This window comes from Microtus pennsylvanicus, chromosome 2, assembly GCF_037038515.1.
Source record: "Microtus pennsylvanicus isolate mMicPen1 chromosome 2, mMicPen1.hap1, whole genome shotgun sequence".
Classification (NCBI taxonomy): Eukaryota; Metazoa; Chordata; class Mammalia; order Rodentia; family Cricetidae; genus Microtus; species Microtus pennsylvanicus.
Genome location: NC_134580.1, coordinates 121,428,995 through 121,445,646, shown reverse-complemented (window position 1 = coordinate 121,445,646; position 16,652 = coordinate 121,428,995). Strand labels below are relative to the sequence as shown.

The window sequence follows — 16,652 nt, the reverse complement described above, 5'->3', positions numbered from 1 at the left end:
TTTCTGGCTTGGAACTTAGAGATGAGGCGAGCCTTGAACTTACAGATGTCCTCCTAACTCTGCCTCAAGAGTGCTGGAATTAAAGTGGCATGCCACCACACAGCTTTCAGATAGTTTTTAAAAATGTAACTATTATGACTATGTTCTATCATATTCTATTAACTCTAAAACCCATTGACTAAGATACACTATTTATGTACAACTAAGGAGAATAAGAAGCTAGTTACCAATTAAACTATAACATAAAGAAAATATCAAACAAAATAAGATGTTATTTTGTTGCGGCTGCAGAGATGGATCAGTAGTTAAGAGCACTTACTGCTCTGGCAGAGGTTCAATTTCTAACACCCTTATCAGGTGACTTGCAACCTTCTGTAACTTGAGTTCCAAAGGATCCAACACCCTCCAACCTCTGTGGGTACCTGCAGGCCTACAGTATACCTAAATTCTTTCTCTCTCTCTCTCTTACACACGCGCGCACACACACACACACACACACACACGCACGCACACACACGTACTGCAAGAACACTTAATAAATGAGCCATATGTGTGTTAATGTGGCAAACCTTGCTTAGCACTGTGGGCAAAAAGTATGGGTAGTGTGCCTCTAGAGTTAATAAGAGAAAAAAAACTGTAAGACTCGAATTAAAAGCAACCTAATGGGGGCTGGAGAGATGGCTCAGAGGTTAAGAGCATTGCCTGCTCTTCCAAAGGTCCTGAGTTCAATTCCCAGCAACCACATGGTGGCTCACAACCATCTATAATGAGGTCCGGTGCCCTCTTCTGGCCTTCAGGCATACATACAGACAGAATATTGTATACATAATAAATAAATAAATATTAAAAAAATATTAAAAAAATAAAAAAATAAAAGCAACCTAATGGGTACAGGTATTAATTGGCCTTTGTGTTTCTCTTCGGACCTCTATGTCCCCCATTTTAAAAGGACATCACAAGCCTGTTTCCTCAAGTTAGTTACTCAAACTCATTTTTAAAAACCTAAGAAGAAAGCCATGCAGTGGTGGCACATGCCTTTAATCCTAGCACTCAGAAGCAGAGGCAGAGTCAGGTGAATCTCTGAGTTCAAGGCCAACCTGGTTTATAGAGTGAGTCAGTTCCATGACAGTCAGACAGTCAGGGCTACACAGAGAAACCCTATCTCAAAAAAAAAAAAAAAAAAAAAAAAAAGAAAGAAAGAAGGAAGGAAGGAAGGAAGGAAGGAAGAAAGGAAGAAAGGAAGAAAGGAAGATAAGAAGAGAAAACTCTCCCCTGGAAGCAGAATGAGAAAACAGTGGGAACCCACATTTTCTGCTATACAGTTCCCCTTTGAGCTACACTGTAAACCCCTATCAGTTACATTAGGTTCTCAGCTTTTGTATATCTTGTTTACATCTTTCTTCCAGTATAAGACGTTGTAAAATCATGTTACCTGTTTCCTAGTAAAAAAGTCCAATGTTTCTCAATAAAAGCGCAGATATCTTCTTTCCACCGGAAATAACCTTGACGTCCACTTCCTTCCAGAGACAAATTGTACATTGCCAACATGACCACCTGAAACACAAAAGGAAGACGGGCTGGGAGGGTATCCATGGGGAAAGCTGTTTGGTCTGTTTTAGATTCCAAGTAGAAATGGGGGAACGGAGGACACAGAATGGGCTCTTGCAATAATCCAGGCTGTCTTTTCTTGCTTGTGTAAGCTCTCACTAGCGCAGTCATGAAGTACAACTGCTCAGGATGTGTCACACACGAGGGCTGGTGTGCGGCTGGGCCGGTCAGGAGGCTCTAGCACAGGCACCTTGCTATCCACGGCAGCTCGACTCCACACAGCATGTTCTGACTGATGGTGCAAGCCTTTATCCAAGGCTTTAAAATTCATTTCTGAATGCACACTTTTCTAAGCCTTTTACAGGGCAAAGACAAGACTCCAAATTCCAGAACTGGGCAATGTTACAGGCATCTACTCAGGGACACAGCCATTTGGAGTCAGCACTAAACAAGGGGCAGGGAACTAAAAGGCCTGGCTGTTCATCCCATTCACAGAGGGCTCCAAGACACCCTGAAGCTCAGTGTTCCAACTCCTATCTAGTCCAATCCTGTTACCTTTATAGACAATGATTCCTGGCCTACTATGGGAAGTATGGTCCAGAAATACAAAAACATATATCAATATAGATTTCAATACCACAGAAGAGAGCAAGAAAGAAGTAAAAAGCTTCTGAAATCCACCATCAGGAAATAAACGATGGGGACTGCAGGGCTGGCTCAGCCCATGCTGCTCTCCTAGGGTTCAGTTCTCAGCACCCACAAAGCAGCTTACAACTAACTGCCTTTAACTCCAGTTCCAGGGCATCCAACAGCCCTGACTTCCACAAACACCTTCACATGTGTGCAAACACACACACACAAATAATAAAATAAAATCTTAATTCCTTTGAAGTTTCTATGTAAAAAAAGAAGCATGCACTTTTGCTATGAGTAGTTAGGTACCTATTACTGTAGTACTCAAGAGGATGGGGTAGGGTTTGAACTTAAGGACAGCCTACATACATAGTAAAACAAACAAACAAAAACAGAAGTAAATAATAACAAAGAATAAGAAGCCAGTTTTTAGCATTTCAGTGGCTATGCTTTCAGACAATTAATTCCTGGCATCTATATTTATACAGATGTTTATATATACAATTTTGTAGAAGTGAACAAAACTGCAGAAGTGACTGAAAACCAGATCTTTTCCTACGATGAAAATCACAGGAGCTAGAGACATGCTGCTTTTCCAGAAGACCCAAATTCAGTTCCCAGCATCCACATCAGGTGGCTCACAATTGCCTGTAACTTAACTCCAGCTCCAGGGGACCCAACACCCTTTTCTGGCCTCTGTAGGCACTCTCAAACGTGCACAGACAATACATATACACATAAAATAAATCTTCTAAACATCCTAACTTAACCAAGTCTAAGAAACCAAACAGAGAACAGAGTCTAGAAAAGAATTCTTAAATAATCCTTTCTACAAGGAGGTCTGATAAACTGCAATTAAAGCCACCATCAGGTGTGGTCACCACATTAATCCCCCACCTCCCCACCCCAGCGACTCTACAAGAAGAGCTATGTCTGCATCTACACCATACAAAGGGCCCCAGGAACTATGCCACCACTTTACCCCCACAAACACACTGTTCAAGTGTCTCCCACTTATTTTTACATTAGGGCAACAACAGTCAACAAGTGACTCCCTTTAAACAGTTAAAACTCATCGAGAGTCATGGACATGAAGTTTCAGTTTGGGGAGATAAAGTTTTGGAGATGATTACACATGAACAACGAAAAAGAGTACATCTTACATTCTGTATCTCTTACCACACAAAAAAAATTATCATTCAACAGACACCTCAGTTATGGAATAAGCTTTGTCATTCTCAGACTCCTCCTACTCAGAAACATGTACTCACTGCCAGTCTCGAGCATAGATGCCTGCCTTTGTTTCCAGTTTAACATATTTCATGAATTACAAGTTATGTACTTGAAAACGGCTTTTCTGTTACCAGTGTTCATCAGACACACTATATACTAACCTGAAGAGATCTATTGTTCCTCCTCTTCCAGAATGTGGTCTTAAATGTCAAATCAGTTTTCTACTCACTATGCCAGACCAAGCTCACCGTAAGGAAGCTGGTCTTCTGTACAAAGTATCTCCAGGGCCCGACGGGCTATCTGACTGGAGACACAGTGGTCACTTGGGAGCTGCCTGCTGAAGGACCCAGAAAGAGGCATGCAGACAAGGAATGCCTGCCTGTGTCAGAAGGAGGTCCAGGACAAGAATGTGTGAATGTCTCTAGCCCCCAAAGTGTTTTGCGGTTTCTCCTCTGTGCAGCAAGTCCGGAGTCACCAGAAAGAAGACACAGAGGGACATGAAGGGAAGTGGTCTTCAAATCTAGAGGGCAGATCTTTACTGGTAGGATTTTGTAATGCAAAGAAAATGCTGTGTGTTGCAAGTATCTTTCTTGCTTCTTCAATAAATCAAAGTTTGAGATTTCAAAAGCTGAAAACAAACTATAATGCTCTAAGTATCTGAACTCCCACTGAAGTTACTGGGGACTAGTTGGTTCTCATTCAGGTTTCCAGTAAAAGACAGGTTTTTCCAGTTGCTGCCAGAAACGCTGGTTGATAGCTTAGGAGAACATATACCTAAGTTATATGTCTATCCAAGATATGTAATTTATCACTTCTCCCTTCCAGGGTATTATCCACATCCAAAATATCGTCTAAAAGTGAAAAGTTTTCTCAATCTGTGATAACCTGGATAAGTATATACACGGAGCCAATAGTACATAATATTACATATTCTGAGGAATATAAGAACTAATTTCTCTTAAAAACATTGTATTTCTAACATGTTAGTTAGAAAGCTAACATTCTTGAAAATGATCACTTATATTTGCTTTCTACCATTTTACAGCTTTAGTCCACCTGTGTATTTGCAATTCTCTTCCTAGAAACACACCTAGCCTATGTAGAGTATGCCATCAACAGGGGGGAAAAGTGCAGTTGTGACCCCCACAAGACTATACACTCTCTACCTATGTATTCTTGGCAAGTCAAAGCAGCATCCCAAGTTAACAGACGGGTCTCCTGGGGTGACCTAATAAGCACTGGTGATGAAGACAACGTTCAGGTTGTTATGGCAACCACAGTCTATAAGAAACACCCCAAGTGCCCAATACAGCACATCTAAAATCTTCCCCGTTTGTTTTCTTCAAAGGAGAGAGTACCTGGGTAATTATCACTTTTATCTGTCTGTGGAATGTCAGTGGCCCCTAAGGCCTAGGGTGGAGGCTTCAGTTGGCTCACCCTCCAGAGCACTCTCCGGACCTCAAATAGTAAGTACCTGGTTCACCGTAAGCACTCAGTAGATGTCAAATAAATAAAAATAAATTAAAAAGCGAGGCACCTAGGGTGTCTGGAACACAGTTCACAGATGATACAGCACTTAATGGAAGCAAGGCCATGAGCTTGACACCAGCATCACAAACACCAATACAAACCAGGTTACCATAAAGCTCTTTATTTTTAACTTAAGGACTGCTATACCTTGTTCCCCTACTATATATAGGCATATTAAAATTAAAATAAAACCAAACAACTTAATATGACTTAATAGAACCCGATGATCAATAAAAGGTTATTGAGTGCTGGTATTTGAAATAGCTAAGAGTATCCGTCAACAAAGACTTGTCTCCAATTTCAAAGGCAGGAGCCGGTTGGTTCCTTTGTCTTGGTTATCAAGTCAAACTGTTTCTGCCAAATCTATTTCCAGTGTAGCCACCTCTGGTTTTATTACGCCAGAAACGGCTGCCAGAAAATGTGGGCCTGGTTTTGAGTCTAAGCTTGGTATGACATAAATGAAATTGATTCAGACTCTCAAGAACTCACTAAATTAGCATCAAGCATTTTCTTTTTAAACCACGAAGCTCTTTCCACACACCGTACCCATTTTTATTGCGAAGTGTAAAGTACCCCATCCCCAAAGCACTCCGAAGTTCCTCACTGATCACTCCAATCTCTTGGACACCCAACCTGCTGCATCTAGAAGAGCTTGGTACTCACTTGCTGCCACGTCAGCTTCAGCCGCTCAGACTGCTCCTTGCCATCTGCCGAGCAATCGGAACAGGTAAACCTGAAAAAGTTATCGCCCTTAAGGTAACTGAGCTGCTCCCTCAGCTGACCTACGAGAAAAAACACAAGTCACATCATGGGTGTAGCACATGCAGTGGCAACCCAAAGGCTCAGTTAATCAACCAGGTTTCCAAGTTTCCCATGGTGGGTTTTTTGTTTTCTGCAGCCGACCCAGAACAGTAGCAGAGGAGAGAAAAAGCTGTCTCTCCTTCTAAAGTCAGGCACATGCCCCTCCTAGAACCTGTGGCTCCTTAGCTTTTAAGGAAAAAGGTCCTGGAAAAGCAGGTATGATTGCTTTAACTGGATTTCCCAGAAGCCACATTCCTGACTCCTCCAGGCAGGTTTCAACATTCTTTCACAGAAGAATGAGTACACCTGAGCTTGTACCACCAGCCATGCGCCAGGCTAGGAACAGGATATGCGATGTCCAAGGCAGACATGAGCCACACCTGCTCTCGTGGGCTATCAGTCTGGAGGTAGTAGAGGTCACAGGTGAACACAACTACACTGCAGCTAGAATCTCGTGGAGCATCAGAGTGCCTGGGTTTTCTTTCCCAAAGTGAAATGCTTCAGTCTCTGAGCCCGGTGAGGACTCTGCATTAAAGCTCCTAGGTGATGTTGATGTTTTGTGCAGCATGTAAACTCCCAAAGTAAAATATAAAGTGCACCACAGGGCAGAGTAAAGCATAGCAAAAAAATGGATGCCCAATCCCATTAGGGAGGGATAGGGGTCTACTGGGCTCGGGGGAGAATAGAAATGGCTAGAAGGCTCCTGTGGAAAAGAAGTTCAGGGAAGCTGCCCCATATTCCAGAGAAAACAAAATGTACAACATCCTAGGAATCACAAAGCATTATTTAGAAAGAATGAAAAGTTCATCTACCTCCCTAAAAAAGTTAGCAGGGCCCCATCAAGAAAGTCACCTTAAAATCTACCCTGTGAGGACAGCAGGAAAGCCAGAGATTTCGGGTAGAACCCAGCTCTACTAGATAGCTGAGAACCAAAAACCAGATAAACCATCAATTCCAGGTTTGTTTTCTACTAAACTATTTTTGAACAAGTGAGTCCATTTTTAACAGAAAACGACCACCCTGACTACGTGTACCATGGTTCCATTGCACTAGCTGTGAACTCTGCACAGAGCGTTCCTCCGGCACTCATCCTTTTGCTGTCTCTGGCCTAAAGGCCAGTGCTGTGGTAAGAACCATGACGGCTGGCAGAACATGCTATGAAACAGGGCTGAGACCCTCAAGGTCTGTGCATTGTGACTCCTTCCAGCAGATGAAAGAGGTCCACGGTGGGAAATAAAGCCTGGTGTAAAGGCAGGAAGCAATCACCTTGCACCGTCAGTTCTGACTACCCGTGAGAAGACAAGAGCTGCACTCCACAAATGTCAAATACAACACAGTAAGTTCTGTGAACTTGAACTTTAATTCTATACTGGCAACAGAATGTGTCCCCCCAACCCACAGCATAATCTTGTTAGAAAAATATAAATTCCTTAAGTAACATAGGATCCCTAATTTTTCTTGGGCTACCCTTCAGAATGCTTTAACAATGAGAGAGTGGTTGACAATTTTTATTAATACAAATGTGTTTTTGTGAGCATGGAGAGATGAGATAGCTCAGCAGTTAGGGACACTTACTGCCTGCCCTTGCAGGCGACACAGGTTCAGTTCCCAGCACCCACACGTGGCTCACAACCATGTATAATTGAGTGTCACATGACCTGACATCTCTTCTGGCCTCTGCAAGCACGGCATGTATATGGTACACATACACTCAGGCACACACACATACATATAAAATAAATGAATGTTGCAGGTGGATCTCTGTGAGTTCGAGACCAGCCTGGTCTACAGAGCTAGTTCCAGGACAGGCTCCAAAGCCACAGAGAAACCCTGTCTCGATAAACCAAAAAAATAAATAAATAAAATGAATGTTTTAAAAAGCTAAAAACAAAAAAAAAAAATGTGTTTTTGTATAAATTTATATTTGGTAAACTAGACTAATAATAATAAATATAGTAATTATCTTTTTATTCAAGTCTATTTTATTAGTGTTTTTCAGACTGGGAAACAAACCATCACACAGGGATTGACCAATCAAAGGAATTGAGAAGTTCCTTACTGGCTGGGATCCATTTCTGGCACTTGTCACAGAAGTAAGACAGCTGCTCCTCCATCCACGACACATCTCCTTCATCGCTGTTGAGGGAATCCCCGCTCTGGTCATGAGATAAGTCCACAGATGCCTGATCCTCTGACTCGACAATCAGGAGAGTCTCTCCCTCCACCTCTCCTTCCTCCAGCCCTTCCGAGGTGGATGTTCTTGTGGCTTCATCATCATGCCGACTTAGCAGTCCACCCAGGTGGATGTTACTCTCCATCTTTCCCTGCGCAACAAGCACTCCTGACAGGGACTGCTGCAAGAATTCCCCAGACAACTTCAGAAGAGCGTCTGCCCACAAGTACTTTATCCAGACAGAACAGACTCGTAAAAGTGATTCAACAGACGGGATCCACTGTCCTTTATTTAATAAAGTTTATATGGACAGTGACTTTCGGGGGAAACAGATCTCACTAGCTATTCTCTATCAACACACACATGCGTGCAACCCACATATATACACATTAACCCAGCACTGCCCCATCAATTTTCACAAAGTCAAGTGTTTTGAGATCCTCTTTCCAACATCTTCTCTCTTTCTGCTTCAAGTTGCTTAGTCAAAATAATCTGTTCTCCCAAAAGACGAATGTTTTCTTTTTTCTGATTCTGTCTCTCAATGTCTCTGATCACTCCATCACGAAGCCTCTAAAAACGCAAGAAGCAGATTTTAGTTACCCCTGAACAGGTGGCTCCCATCCTGCGCCTCCAAATCTAAATAACAGCGCCACCAAAATATACTCAAACTGTTCTGATTCCAAATACCCAACTACTATTTTAACTTCCGTACAATGTAAATAAAGAAACCACCAAGTAAATCTGGTAATGTTATGTTAATACTGAAGTGACTTCTTACCATGTTTTAAGAAATTTCTAGCCGGGCCGGGCAGTGGTGGCGCACGCCTTTAATCCCAGCACTCGGGAGGCAGAGACAGGCGGATTTCTGTGAGTTCGAGACCAGCCTGGTCTACAAAGGGAGTTCCAGGACAGGCTCCAAAGCTACAGAGAAACCCTGTCTCGAAAAATCAAAAAAAAAAAAAAAAAAAGAAAGAAAAAAGAAATTTCTAGCCGGGTGGTGGTGGCACAAACCTTTAATCCCAGCACTCAGGAGGCAGAGGCAAGCAAATCTCTGTGAGTTTGAGGCCAGTCTGGTCTACAGAGCTAGTTCCAGAACAGGCTCCAAAGCTACACAGAGAAACCCTGTCTCGAAAAACCCAAAAAAAAAAAAAATCCCTGAACACAGAAAACTTAATTATTAGTAAAATATAAAAAACTAGCCCTATGCTATATTTTATAAATTTAATTGCTAAGTGATACTTTTACAATGTGATCAGTTAGTCCAGCAAAACTGTGAACTACCTTCCTATAAGCAGTTACCTGAGACAGACAATAAACATCAAGAGATAAACAGACAGTAAGAGGCGGGGCAGTGGTGGCGCACGCCTTTAATCCCAGCACTCGGGAGGCAGAGGCAGGTGGGTCTTTGTGAGTTCGAGGCCAGCCTGGTCTACAGAGCAAGTTCCAGGACAGGCTTTAAAGCTACAAAAAAAACCCTGATTTGGAAAACAAACAACAACAACAAAAGGCAATAAGAATGTAAGAAAATAAAGGACTTATATCATAAAAAGGGAAAACCACAAAATTTCCAATCAGATTAGGGAAAAAAAGAATGGAACAATTACCAGTGGAAAAAAGTAAGCTCTCAATGGTCATTATCTTGATAAACACTAAAAATAGAATCTCAGAGTGTGAACCTGGTACCTAACAGGAAATCTAAAATGCCCACTCAGTTACTACGACGAATATTTTATAGTTCATAGTCCACAAGAGTACATTTTTAAAGAAGCTCCATGAGATTATTATTTTTATTTTTTCACTTTAAAATCTTTAACTCTAAGCCGGGCGGTGGTGACGCACGCCTTTAATCCCAGCACTCGGGAGGCAAAGGCAGGCAGATCTCTGTGAGTTCGAGGCCAGCCTGGTCTACAAGAGCTAGTTCCGGGACAGGCACCAAAGCTACAGAGAAACCCTGTCTCGAAAAACCAAAAAGAAAAAAAGAAAAAAAAAACTTTAATTCTATCTTATGTGTATGGGTGTTCTGTCTACAAGTTATGCCAGTACCGTGCCTGCAGAGGCCAGAAGAGGGTATCCAATACCCTGGAACTGGAGTTACAAATGGTCATGAGCTACCACATGGGTGCTGGGAATCGAACCCAGGTCCTCTGCAAGAGCAGTTAATGCTCATAATCACTGTGCCACCTCTCCATTCCCTATGTCTTTTTTTTTTAAAGTACCTTTCTATATAATCCTGACTGTCCTGAACTCCCTATGTAGACAATGCAGACCTCAAACTCACAGAAATCTGCCTACCTCTGCCTCCCACCTATCTCTATTTTTAAAGATTGGCCTAAGAAAGAACTGAAATCAACCTAGCTGTCCACCAACAGAGGCAAGAGGATCTCTGTGAGTTCGAGGCCAGCCTGGTCTACAAAGGGAGTTCCAGGACAGGCTCCAAAGCTACAGAGAAACCCTGTCTCGAAAAACCAAAAAAAAAAAAAAATATTAATTTTATGGTTGCAGTCACCACAAGAGGAACTGTATTAAAAGGTCATAGCATTAGGAAGGTTGAGAATCACTGATTTAGAGACCCTGTCCAGGGAGAGCGGGAGGGGGAGGGGGGAGATGGAGAGGGAACCTGAACTTTTAAATACAGGGACTTTTAAAGTTAGAAATGTTTTATGTTGTAATATTGATATTAATATGATATTTTGAGGGTAAACAAAAAGGAAAGATCACAGCTTAATAGGTGATACATTTGTGGCAAGTTGACAAGGGGTCAATTGTGCTGGCTGTTTCCAATCTGACACAAACCTAGACATATCTGAAGAGAGAATTTTCTTATTTCTCTCCCCCCACTGTGTGTGTGTGTGTGTGTGTGTGTGTGTGTGTGTGTGTGTGTGTGTGCGCGCGCGCGCAGGTTCCTGCAGCGGCCAGAAGAGAGCAGTCAATCCACAGCAGTGAATTCCCTGGAGCCAGAATTATAGGCAGTTGTGAGTCACCTGACACAGGGGAACAGCAGTGTTCCTCACTTCTGGACCATCTCTCCAGCCCCTGAAAGAGGGAATCTTAACTGAGAGAATGCATCCTAAGACTGGCCTAGAGGTAAATCAATGGAGTACTGTCTTGATAAATGATTGACAGAAGAAGGTCTACCCCATTGTGGGTGGTGTCACTCCTGGACAGGTGGTCCTACCCACAGACAAGTGGCAGGTGGTCCTGATGTACAAGGAGGCAAACTGAGCAAGCCAGGAGCAAGCAAGCCAGTGAGCAGCATTCTTTCACGGCTTGCTTCTGCTTCAGTTCCTGCTTCCAGGTCCCTGCTTCATGGACTATGATATAAAACTCTAAGCTGAGATAAACCCTTTCCTCCCTAAGTTGCTTTTGGTCATGGTGTTTAATCACAGCAATAGAAACCCTAGCTAAGACAGCTCTTTACTAACCTAATTCTAACATCTGGAGCTGTGATTCCTGTAGAATCACTAACAGTCTTAACTCATACTGAGTCCACCTAACCAATGGAATGTCAGGACTCAGCAACGATACCACAGAACATCAGCATCCTGCAGCTCCCTGGGGACTGTGGCTTGTTCTGCTGTCCAGCATCTCGAAAGGCTAGTGCCATTTATCCCCAGCCTGGGAAAATACCAAAATTCAATATTCAAAGAATGTCTCACTAAATACAAACCACATTGCTCTCCTATCACCGTAGTCAAAACCAAGCTGAACCGTTTGTAAGGTAGGACCCATCTGGACTTGGATTCTACTTAAGTTGCTTAAAGACAATGTCTATAAAGTGGGAAGACACCATGCCTGATGTGGGGTAGACAGAAAACAAGTCGTTATTTCATTTATAGCTGCCTTGAAGTTTTCAGCAAACCCATCATACCAATTGTTCCTTCCTCAACGTTAGACAGCACGCTGCTAATGATGATCTAATGGACAGGCTTTCCGGTCAGTCTTTATCACTAACTTTCACAGAATACCTAAATCTTTCTGTTCTTCCACACCTCCATTCTCAACCAAGTTGCATTCAAGCCCTTGGCACAGCTTTAGAACAAAGAGGAGCCTCCACGCTCAGAGAGATCTGGTTCCATTAGACTAGCCACACTACAAAAACTTCTCGGGGACTTGATTTGAGACAAAGATCTAATTCCAACCCTTCAAAACACACCATAATTCAGGGCGATGGTGGCGCACGCCTTTAATCCCAGCACTCGGGAGGCAGAGGCAGGCGGATCTCTGTGAGACCAGCCTGGTCTACAAAGCTAGTTCCAGGACAGGCTCCAAAGCCACAGAGAAACCCTGTCTCGAAAAAAAAAAAAAACCCACACCATAATGAGAGAGACATCCTGTCTTAGCCTCCAAGTTTAATCAGAACCACCATCTTTTCCTTTACCTCAGAAGGAAGTTTCTTGCTTTGACTCCAAAAGATACCCCTATGAAACGATACACCATACTTTTAATTCTAAATCTCTAAGTTCTTGTGTTCCTTTAAACCACTGTTTATCCCACCCTGCTCCTCAAAATTCTTCTGACATTTCAAGATTCCTCTCCGATTTCTAGATTGTGAATACCAAAGTCAAAGGGGCTGTTTTTCTCTTGCATTTAATTCACCTGTCAAGGTGTTGCCAGATAGGCCAAATCCCAGATACTGGCTAGCAGAGCGTAGCTCCGTTTTAACAACAGACTCTAAAGAGGCCATTATTAACTATGCCTTCTCAAAGTGCGTAGCGCACTAACCGTTGCAAACTTGAATGAGAACGGAAGAACTGACGGTCAGTCGCTGATCAATAAGCCAGATATTCCCCGAAATAAAAGCATCAAAAGAAAACATGGAAGGCGCTAGCTACCCTGTATCGTTTTCAGAATCTACTTTCCATAGCAGATTGTTTATGAACGCAAAAAAAAAAAATTACAGAAATCTCAAGTTGCCTTGGCAAAGGGTGCCGGGAGTGTGCTGGGTGTGAGCTGCGTTATCTCGGGATTTAATTGCTGGGGTATTGCTTTGTGGGCTGTGGTGCCGGGGGCCTCGTGCTCGCCCTACCAGCGCCCTACTTCAGGGGTACACCCTCGCCCCGAGGCTTCCGCCCTAGCCTGAGGCCTCGTGGCTGAGAAGTCAGAAACCCGAAGGCGCCCTTGAAGCCCGGCGGCCCGCCACGCGCGCGGGGACCGCGGCAGGCTCGGCGCTCCGGAAGGCGCGGTCATGTGACACCGACCTGCCTGTCCTGCCGCTGCTTCAGATGCACGCCGGCCACCGTGGCTGCCGTCAGCAGCACCGAGAGGCCCAGCACCGCCTTCGAGCTCCTCGACATTCCCGCTCCCGGCCGCGAACTCGCTCCCGCGTACGCCCCCACTGCTAACGCCGCCGCTGCCGCCGCAACGGGCCAGGCTCGACCCCTCGAGCGCAGAGCCGTCGCAAGGGCTCTGTCGTCGCCAGGCTCAAGCAATCGAGCGCCGAGCGTAGTCCCTGCCTAACTTCACTTTGCCGCTTCTAGTGGGGGCCTGGAAGGGGGTTACCCGATTCGGGACCGCTTCCGCCAGGAAGTCGTGCTGGGCAGCCTTGGAGACGCAAAGAGTTGGGGGTGGGGTAGATGCGAGGACAACTCAACGTTATGGGGTGACTGATCAGAGCCTGGATTTTCTTAGACTCTAAAAGCTGGGTCGTTGGTTTCTTGCTATGCCGCTCAGACTGGCCTCAAACTCGCAATCCTTCAGCCTCAGCCTCAGCCTCCGCTACACCATGTCGCCTACTCACAACTCCAGTTGGGAAATGCGAAGGGTCAGGCAAGGATCCGGAAGTGTGTATCCTGTTTTTCTTTGATTCCCCTTGAAGACTGCCAGAAATGCAAGATCCTTATGTCATACTAACCAGAAAAATTAGAGACTAGAGTAGTTCACAAGAAGCTAAGGATGGTGTCATTTGCACTTCCCCCTTAAAAAGAAGCTTGGTTTCTGAGAACTCTTAAGTATTTAACCGAGCTGCCAATGAAGAACTGATATCACTAAATATCACTCCTGCCCACGAAAATACATATGCAAAGCTTCTTCTTCTTTCTTCTGTGAAAACAGCCATAGACGATGTTGTTGATAGGGCTAATCTTGCTTTTCCCAGGGCTTCTCCAGCGTTCACCTCGGTTGGAAATGCACACCTTTAATCCTAGCACTCCGGAGGCAGAGGCAGGTGGATCTCTGAGTTCAAGGCCAGCCTGGTCTACAGACTGAGTTCCAGGACAACCAGGGTTGCTACACAGAGAAACCCAGTCTCAAAAAACAAACAAACCAAAAGTATTGATCTTCCATTCTCTGTTAAGTGAACCTAAGTGGCATGAAGAAAATACTACTTTATGAACTGAAATAAAATAAATGAAAAATGCCCTTTTGCAAATGTCAGTCTAACTGACCACAGCATTTTAGCACCCTACGGAGGTTGTATCTTTGAATATAAAAATAGAGTTTGGACCTAGTAAATTTTGGAATGAGAAGTAATTCAGAACGTTTTTGCATATTTTTTAAAGAAATAAAAATTATGCCACGATACTTTCCACTTGTTGTAACCCCTGATTTTTTTCATCCAGTAAATTAGTGAGTGAAACCTCTATAAATAAACTTGGAGTAACACCAGAAAGTCAGAAGGCTTTCATTTTATTGTGATTAATTTTTCAATTTATCTTCTTGAAATGTATTCTGTCTTTTAAAAATCTTTCAAACCAGGCGATGGTATTGCATACTTTTAATCCCAGCACTCAGGAGGCAACAGCAGGCAGATTTCTTGAGTTCAAGGCCAGCCTGGTTTACAGAACAAGTTCCAGGAAAGCTAGCACTACACAGGGGAAGCTCCGTCTTGAAAAAAAAAAGAAAAGAAAAGAAAAGAAAAAAACTTTTAAAGTGTTGTGCTCAATGAGACCAGCCTGGTCTATAAGAGCTAGCTCTAGGACAAGCTCCAAAGCTACAGAGAAACCCTGTCTCAAAAAACCGAATAAATAAATAAATAAGATGTATCTAAAATGTAGACTACTGTTTACAAACCAAAGCAAGATGTTTTGTATAATTATTATGATTCAGCTTAGTGGCTGAATGACTGCATGCCATCAGACACAGAAAAGCAAAAAAAAAAACAGTGTATTTATTTTTGAGGTTTCTACTAAATAAATTTTCTTGTTTTCTCTCTTTTATGTCAAGACCTTTCAGAGAAAGCATCACTGATGAACAACTATTATTTTATGTGTTCGGCTCACTCCTATGTTTGAGGCACATCTGAAATGCTGGAAAGGCGTGTGACAGGGCCCGAGAGTGCATGGTTCTTCCATCTTATATTCTTGCTATGTCCATTTTAGCTTTAGCTAGAATTTGAACTCCTTGATGGAGAATCCTGTGCAAAGTTACACTATTCTAGAAACCCAAGGTCAAGATGCCCCAACTAACTTATCTTAGGTTGTGTTAAACTGCGTGCTTATGCAAAACCTCCCCCTGAAGTTGCCATGTGAAATACCAGGATGCTGTTTTGCCTTTAAAAACCCCTTACCCTAAACACTGAGGGCTGCACTAGGGTCCCAAATACCAGAGTGAAATCCCAGCCAACTGGAATAAAGACTCTCAGTTGCCTATACACTGTGTCTCAGTGGTCTTCTCTGGTGGGCTCCCCATAACAGGCTTATCCCAGGGACCACATCCCTCAAAGGAGAGAAAGCTATATATAGGCAGTGAGCTTTCTTCTAACACAACTGTATCAATAAGAAAGAAGGCAGAAGAGACTACCCAAACACAATCAGGGTTCTCTATTTTGGAGTGAGAAGACTCACAAATTTCAAGAACTGACCCCCAAGGACAAAATCACAGTTTAAGGGAAAAAAAGGACAGCCTTTTCAACAAACGGTGTTGAGAAAAACCTGGGTGTCCACATGTGGCATAGTACCTCACCTACCCAACATCCTGGCCCAGCAGCACTGCACGCTGTAATGTGTCAGTGGCCCCTCATGGTTGTGAGGCTCTCCCACAGCTGCACCGACTAGCATCATGAGAAAGGATTGCAAGAAAACATTAAAAGTCAAAATTGGAACTGGGTGTTTAGCTCAACGCTAGGCTCCAAGGCAGTTGCTTCCTTACTGAGCAGATGTCACTCAGATGTCACAGTATCACGAAGTCCAAAACCGGTAGGTGGAAACATCCTAAGTCAGACGCCTTCTGTACATGATTTGACAAAGTTATTTCAGATTCAGAATCCACTCACAGCATTAGAAAACAATGTTAATTTTACCAGTGTTAATAAAAAGAGAGCTTAGATCCTTTAAACATAATTTAAATATACTTAAAAGTTATCTACCATTGCTTACCTAAGTATTGACTTCAGCTGACATACAATACTCTGTGTTGGCTAACACATGGAACAGCCGGAACTCTCTGTACACCTGGACCCATAATCCAGCAAACGTTACACAATTCACACAGCCAGCAGAGCTGCAGGCATATGTCCTTAAAAGATAAGGTAAAGCAAGGCAGGCTTAGTGTACATGCCTTTGATGCCAGCATGCAAGAGGCAGTGGAAGGAGAATCTGAATGTGAAGCAAGCCTGCCCAGCAAATGAGCTCTAGGACAGCCAGGACTACTGACCCTGCCCCAAAATAAATGAATAAATAAGTGTACACAAATAAAAAATAGGTAAGGGATGGATAGATGGATCAGTGCTTAAGAACAATGCCTGCAGGGCTGGAGAGATGGTGCGGTGGTTAAGTTATGGTGCACATACTTATTCTTC

General features: G+C 43.3%; 2 protein-coding genes and 1 long non-coding RNA gene across 4 annotated transcripts in view; 1 reads left to right on the top strand and 2 right to left on the bottom strand.

Annotated features, from left to right (window-relative positions):
- Kat14 (lysine acetyltransferase 14) overlaps positions 1-8,064 on the bottom strand; it is a 31,774-nt gene extending 23,710 nt beyond the window's left edge. For both annotated transcript variants that reach the window (XM_075962351.1, XM_075962352.1), the window contains exons 1-3: positions 7,805-8,064; positions 5,608-5,726; positions 1,433-1,554 (exon numbers count right to left, since the gene is read on the bottom strand). In XM_075962351.1, coding sequence (XP_075818466.1) covers positions 1,433-1,554; positions 5,608-5,726; positions 7,805-8,063 — 500 coding nt within the window. In that variant the 5' untranslated portion in view covers position 8,064. The remainder of the gene's footprint in view (positions 1-1,432; positions 1,555-5,607; positions 5,727-7,804) is intronic.
- Positions 8,065-8,340: 276 nt separating this feature from the next.
- Pet117 (PET117 cytochrome c oxidase chaperone) lies at positions 8,341-13,236 on the bottom strand. The gene is made up of 2 exons (XM_075962354.1): positions 13,117-13,236; positions 8,341-8,488 (listed from the first exon to the last, which is right to left on the bottom strand). Exons 1-2 carry the CDS (start codon positions 13,210-13,212, stop codon positions 8,342-8,344), a joined length of 243 nt encoding a protein of 80 aa, XP_075818469.1. The 5' UTR covers positions 13,213-13,236; the 3' UTR covers position 8,341.
- Positions 13,237-13,388: 152 nt separating this feature from the next.
- Positions 13,389-15,506, top strand: LOC142844053 (uncharacterized). Its single transcript, XR_012909716.1, has 2 exons — positions 13,389-13,813; positions 15,089-15,506. It is a non-coding gene; the product is annotated as an uncharacterized LOC142844053 (long non-coding RNA).
- The last annotated feature ends 1,146 nt before the right edge of the window (positions 15,507-16,652 follow it).